Here is a 7,225-nt window from a genome sequence, read left to right on the forward strand (position 1 = left end):
TGGGGGGGGGGGCTGCACCCTGTGGGAGCCAGGGGACACATCCCTCCTGAGCAGTCCCCCTACAAGGTCCCGCACCCTCCCAGTCCATCCACAATCATCCCACACCAACTCACATCCCTCCTATCTTTGAAGCATAAGATAATATTACCTCACTGACATAAAATAAACTGTATGTTAGCTAATAGCTAAAATGGGATACCAAAAATGATGCATCAAAAAACTTCCACTGAATTCTCAATGATGGCAAATGAACCTTCATTTGGAAAACAGCTGCTGTATTGTATCTGAAAATCTTTTAGATATTAAAACTGCCCACTGCCTTCCTGCAACAAAACTGCTTTTTGCTTTGATAAGCACCACCAGACAAACATCTTTCAAAACATTTAGTTAAGGGCAAGAATTCCACTGACACTGAAAGCTTCCATCATGAGATAAAATAGTGATGAAATTCAGGTTAAATGAATGTAATAATCAAACAGCTCACTCTTAAAGCCTGGCGAGTTTTGATCTAATCAAATATAAGGATGAGGAAGACAGTACTCTATGGAAACTCTAACTCAGATATGAAGGAAAAGTTACACTAGTGATTCTGTATTATAGCTTATACCCCAGCATTTCCAGATCATTGAATACTGCACAATATATTTGAACAGGCTTTGCTTATCAGTGTGTTTTTTAAGCCTGTTGTGGATGACATTAGTTTGCTGAAATGAATAACCTTGTTTACAACATGGATGTTCAAAAGAAAATAACTAAGCTTGTAACTCTGGTTGATTTGAACTTGAGTTGGCTGTAGCCAGCCTGAAGCTTCTGTCTGTCTTAAGCCAGAATGCATGTGGTTCTAGTGGACTGCTTTCTCCACCATTTCAATAAAGTTTAAGTTGATATAGTAGTAAAAATGAATTCTGCTAATAAAGTCAAAATATACAATAGATCTCATACCAGTTCAGCTAAACACTCTGGTTTAGCTGCACTAGTGCTCTTAGCATTGCTCACTGGTGAACAGACCAGAAATCTTGGGAGTCAGACCTGCTGGATTCTAATCACAGCTCCATTACTCTTACCAAATCATTAACTACAATGGCTTAATTTCTCTTCTTCCTTAACACATTGTAAAATGGGGGTTAATAACCTTTCTTCTTCCCAAGAAATCTGTGCAATTGTTTTGACATCCTTGGATTTTACAAGTGTACACATTTCTGCCACAAACATTTTTATATACTTACCCTAGGTCCTCGTCCTTTTATTTTTCTTCCAGATCTGGTTACTAAAAGCCTTCTCTGGTATGTTGACTGGGAGTTTGCTGGATTACTAAAAATGAAGAGAAAACTGATACCATTACACTCTTTTTAGAAGGATAAAAGAGTAAAGACTGTTTGAATTATTTTTTGCAAATTAAACAAGCTAAAACTACATGAAAACAGAGATTCAGTTGTCATTCTCATTTACCAGTCCAGACAGTAACTAATGGTCATCATGAACAATACAGTAGTTTTACTATTCTGGTCAATGTCTATTCAGAAAGCATTTAAGAAAATTATTTGGAGGCAGACAGAAAGAAGCAATCCCTCACACATTTTTGGAGGGAACTTGGTATGTAATATTCTGAAACCTCAATATGATTGCCATTATCGTTTCATAATATTATAAAAGCCTCTCTTTTTTCCACCTCTGTCATTCCTCATTCTCTGTATCATGATAAATGCTTCATGCGTGGAACCCTGAATTTTTAAGCATAGGAACACTCCTCTGGGTCCTGCAGAAATAACTAATAACTTTCATTTGAATTACTGATTATAGAAGCTGTAAAGAACAAGCAAGTCCATTTAGCCACCGGTTAAGTATTAGACAGTGACAGACATGCTGGTACAAGCTCTCCCATACTGATCTACCAGTATTGTTCCAACCTTCATTGGAAAGGACCAGCTCTAGTTTAAGGTTTATCTGCCAGATCTAACAGAACTTCTTCTCATGAGAGACGTGATTTTCAACAAGGATGCCACAGAATCTAGAGGTACACCGATACATCAGTCCGATATTGGATCGGCACTGATATAAAGAAAACTGTCTACATCAGAAATCAGCCTGATATGGCCAATAATGTGGCCGATAAATGGCCTGTAAGTGGCAAGGAGCACAACCCAGCAGCTTGAAGAGCAGCGTCTGGCTGGTAAGTCTGTTGTGGTGGAAGGAGAGGGGGGAAGGAAAGGGTGTGAGGGAGCAGATCGAGGCCCCCCCCCCACAGTGAGAGAGAGAGTGGGGATGGGATAGGGACTGGGGCTAGTGCTGCCCAGCAAGGGTGGGCATGGAACAGAATGGTGACTCCCACCATTGCGCAGCATTCACCCAGGAGCCACTTATCTGGCAGCCCATCCAATGGCTCCCACTGCTCGACTGGGAAGGCACGGGGTGGGGGCCCTGTGCCCCCGGATATGCCCAGGGCAGGGTGGGGCAGGGGCCACATCAGACTGCGCTTGGGGCAGGCAGTGGCAGCACTGAGAGCAGGGGCTATGTGGGGGCTACAGCAAATTTTGGGGTGGCTGCAGCCCCCCACGTAGCCCTGCTCCCAGAGCCACCGCTACCCACTCCAAGCACAGTCTGGCACAGCCCCTGCCCCACCTGCCCCGTCCCACACAGATTCAGAGGCACACACTCCCCCACACTCTCCCAGACAAGCAGTGGGAGCAGTGGTGGGAGCCACCAGTCAAGCAGGTGAGCAGCTCCCAGACAACTGACATGCAGTGGTGAGAGCTGCCCTCCCCCCCGAGATGAGCCACAGCTTAGTCCCATGCCTGCCCTGCCCTGGCTGGGCAGCACTTGCCCCAGTCCCTGTCCTAGCCCCAGTCCCCCTCCCTTACCACGGGAGGCCTTGATCTGCACCCCTATGCCCCTTCCCTCCTGCCTCCCCTTCCACCACAACAGACTTACCAGCTGGACACTGGTATTGGAAATTGGATGGTATCGGCTGATATGCCTCCTTAAAAATCGGCTATCAGTATTGGCCCCAAAAATCAGTATCGGTGCACCCCAACAGAATCCTCTAAAGGATGCTGCAGCAAGTGTGAGGAGACAGATGAGGTGTGAGGAGATATGCAGATAACAGCAGGCTCAGGCTCCAGGTATGAGGAGATAAGTAGATAAAGGTTTTCCCTGCCTGGCCCCTCTACAAGGAGGTAAGCACTGTATTAAGTTCACTTTTGGAATAGGATGCTGCTCAGTTCACCAAAGTTATGGAGGGAAGACCTGAGTCTGATAAAGGGTGCCCTGAGTTTAAAAAGGTTGAGAACTGCTGCATTACAGAATCTCAAGCCCAAGAGTTTAGTAAACTTTAAAGAGGTCTTATATAATTATCTAATTGCTCTTTACCTCATCAAATATACAAACCACAACCCTAATACTCCAGAACATTAGCCAACCATTAACTAACCACCTGGGGTCAGAAAAGAATTCTCTATATGACCAGGTAATGGTATTTCTTATGCTGACAATGGCCAGGAATGGGAACCTGGAGTAGACGGACACAGTGCCCAAGTCAAGGAATGTCATTAGCAATTAAATTAAACAATATTTCATATCTGACCCCCAACAATCATCATTAGCACCAACAGTTAGTTGATGTTAACTTCCCATATGTAGTAGAATAGATTAAAGTTCCCCAATTTCCTTCTTACCATTATTTACCCAAGTTTCCTTAACATGCACCGCTGTAATATCCACATTCCTCAGATGTTTACAATACAATTTATAAAAAAATAAATACTATTGTTCATAATTAGTGTTCAACAATTTTTTCACAAGTTTTCCAGTGAAAGCTGTGGATTTTGTAAGATCAAAATGTTTCACATATTTCTCATTTTGAAAAAAAATCCAGAGACATTCTAAAATAAACTGAAAATTCAAAGCAAAGTTCAAGTGTTTTTTTTAACAACTTTGACTTCCTAAAAAATTATTTGTTTACTTATTTCAGATAACTCAAAGTGAAATTTAGATTTTGTTGAAGCAAACTGTTTGATTAATGCCAAACACTTTTTTTTTTTTAATTTACCAAAAAATTGTGACTTCACCCTAAAGCAAAATGTATAGTTTTCCCTGAGCCTGCCAATGAACTGAAAATACTAATTTTATCTGGATCAACTCAAGCCCAAGAGTTTATCAAATTTTAAAGATGACAATATATATTAGATACCATGCCAATAGTTAAGTTGGCAGTGCAGCACACTGAGATATGGGAAGAAACCAGAAGTTCCCAAGCATCTAAAAGCATTTACATGATCATATGACTATAAATAAGCAGTTTGACTTAAAAAAATTACCTCTCTCTTTCTTTTTCCCTGCTCTTCCTCTCTTTTTCTTTTTCATCTACTTTAGGAGGACTTTTTCTCATCAGAAATCTGTTTTCCGGTACAGGAGGGATCTCCTCAGGACGGACAGTAGACAACGGCTGTGCTTCAGGGTTTTCAACTTCACTTTCACTGGAGGAGCTTTATTTATGGATAAAAATATGCTTATAAATATTTAGGTTTAAAATAGTCGTGCATTTTAAGTTAAGGTTTTCCAGGGCAGGCCTCTCAACCTGTCCACACTTAAGTATTTTGGAAAGTATTTACACAAGCAACAGAGAAATAAATTTAGAAGACTAATTATTGCAGATTATATTAAACAGATTTCTTTTTCACTCTGGTGCAGAAAACAAATTGATGAAGTTTAAAAAAATAAACAGCTATCTTGTTATCATGAGGCCTTCACTCGGGGATGTATGGGTATAATGCATATTTAATCATCATTACATATTGCTTTTTAATCACCGAATTCTTAGTTTATGCAGTAGTAGTGTTGGACTGATTTTGTAGCTATGATGGTCCAGGAATTGTATAAGAGAGAAGGATTCTTGTGGGTGATATCTTTTTATTGGATGAACAGTAGGGTTGGAATAAAGTGAGACAAAATTTCAAATACAAGGCATTCTTCATCAGGTCATTCACCATCAGATCTGATTAAAATGCCTTGTATTCAAAAGTTTGTCTCACTTTATCTCAACCATGCAGTTTGTCCAATAAAAAGTATCACCCACAAAACTCCTTAATTGAATAATTTATGTAGTGACATGTTGAATATGTGTATGGTGTTTTGTTAGATACTGTTCGGAAACTTTGTATCAAAACGGTGATGTTCAGATTGCCCATTTGATGGTAAACATGAGGAACTGTAGGAGTTCTCTGCATTTTATTATTCATTAAAATCAAAGGGAAACTTGTTTTAGAACAAAATTCTGAGCGTTTGAATAGTAAGATGGATGAATCAGATAGTCCTACCTTAATTGATGATTTTATTATATTTTAGTACTTGTGTTGAAAGAAAATATGATTTTAACAACTCCAATCCAAATTTTTCATGGCAGAACTATAGCACATTAAAAGGTAACATATTCAAAAGCAACCACGTGACTTAGAATCCTGAATTCAATAATGTTTTTTGAAAACATTACTCAGTACACCAAACAGGGTTAATGTTGGCATTTAGCATTCTCAGAATGCTAGCAGTTAAGAGCTAGTACAATAACATAGTAATGTATTTCTTTGAATTCTAATTCTGTTCCTTTTTAGACTTAAGAGGCCACAGACAGTGAATAAACAGGCAGAGAACAAGCGCATGCCTGGATTTCAGCCCCTAGCTGGAGCGCTACATAGATGAGCTCTCCAGTCAGGGGCCACTAGAGCAGTGGTTCTCAATCTTTTTTTGTACCAGGACCCATTTGTAAATATCAATGGTCAGTCCCAACTCAGTGCCCCTCATTTCTGACCCACTGTGCTCAGCCCCCCCAGTGTGTGGGGCAGGGGGTCTGTGTGTGGGGCAAGGGGGACCCCAAGCAGCCCTGTGCAGGCTGGAACTCTGTTGGCCTGCAGGGAAGCAGCCATGGTTTCCATTTTTCTCCTTTAAAGGAGAACCCATTTTTAAAGTTCGTTCACAACCTTTTAATATATTCTTGCAACCCACTTTTGGGTAGCAACCCACAGGTTGAGAAACACTGCAACAGAAGGCTGCTCCCTGGGCCACACCTGCTCTTAGGGGAGCCTATTTCTTGATAGCTTGTCCTCTCCCATGCTGTCACAATAGGCAGCCCCCACAGCTTGTAATTTGCTACATGTGCAGTCCAGATGGGCTGCACAGGCACCTGTCCAGCTGAGTGGCACAGCATGGGAGGCATTTAAACCTCATAGGGCTGGCAACCACGGCAAGGATGTTTCTGACCCTGTGAGCTTCCAAACTACTTCCTATGTTCCCTACCTGGGTGATGTGGGTGGCATTTAAAGGTTGCAGGGCCAGGAACTGTGACAGGGAGTGCTTTCCCAATCCCAGGTCCCCATGGGTTTTGAAATCACTGTATGTGCTGCTCAGCTGGGTGGTACAGGAAGCATTTCAATCCTGTGAGAAGAGCTTTTCCAACCCCTAGCTTTGAAACCAAGCTAGGCAGCATGTGCGGTGATTTAAAAAAGCTAGAGGTGGAGAACTGGGTGGGAGGAGCTAGAAACCAGGGAGTGGAGAGCTTTCCCACCCCCTCTGACTTTGAAACCCAGATGTCTAATGCAGATAGTGATTTCAAAGCAGGTGGAGAAAACGGGGGGTCACACTAGGCCTGGGGAAACACATACCTGAGCCTGCTTCCTATTGCAACCTAGGGGGAAGTCCCTGGTCTAGGAGCAAAGACTGGCTGCTCCTCTGCTGATTCTGGTGGCTCGGAGCAGAGGAAGCAGTGGAGCAAGACACCTGCCTACTCCCCAGATTGGGTCCTGGTCTGGAAACGGGCAAAGAGCTTTGCCCCACTGATTCAGTCTTCTTCCAGACTAGTCCAGAAGGGGACTAGAGCAGCGAGGCAATGCCCCTGGCCCACTCCCCCAACTGGGCAGTCCCCAGTCTAGGGAAGCACAGGGAGCAGACCACAAGAAAAGCATATACAGGCAGTCCTCAGACTTATAACGCAATTGGTTCCTGAAAACTTCATCATAAGTCGAAACATTGCAACTTGGAACCAATTTTCCCATAGGAACAATATTATAAAATGGGGATTGGTTCCATTATGACACTTGACAAAGCTGCTTCCAGCTGGTACGTCCCTTGTGGTGGGGGGAGGAGGTATGGGGGGCAGATCAACCCCCCAACAATGGAATTGATTGATGCTGGAGCTGGGACAGGGGCTGAGACAAAAGCTGCCCAGCTGGGGGGGGGG

The 7,225-nt window shown here is 42.7% G+C and overlaps 1 protein-coding gene across 4 annotated transcripts in view; it reads right to left on the reverse strand.

Annotated features, from left to right (window-relative positions):
* The window catches only part of PPIG (peptidylprolyl isomerase G), a 50,981-nt gene that overhangs the window by 8,510 nt on the left and 35,246 nt on the right, over positions 1-7,225 (reverse strand). For all 4 annotated transcript variants that reach the window (XM_019554175.1, XM_019554177.1, XM_019554174.1 and 1 more), the window contains 2 exons: positions 4,314-4,481; positions 1,227-1,311 (listed from right to left, as the gene is read on the reverse strand). In XM_019554175.1, the coding sequence (XP_019409720.1) occupies positions 1,227-1,311; positions 4,314-4,481 (253 nt within the window). The remainder of the gene's footprint in view (positions 1-1,226; positions 1,312-4,313; positions 4,482-7,225) is intronic.

Source organism: Crocodylus porosus, unplaced genomic scaffold (assembly GCF_001723895.1).
Source record: "Crocodylus porosus isolate Cpor-Errol unplaced genomic scaffold, CroPor_comp1, whole genome shotgun sequence".
In the NCBI taxonomy this organism is placed as follows: domain Eukaryota; kingdom Metazoa; phylum Chordata; order Crocodylia; family Crocodylidae; genus Crocodylus; species Crocodylus porosus.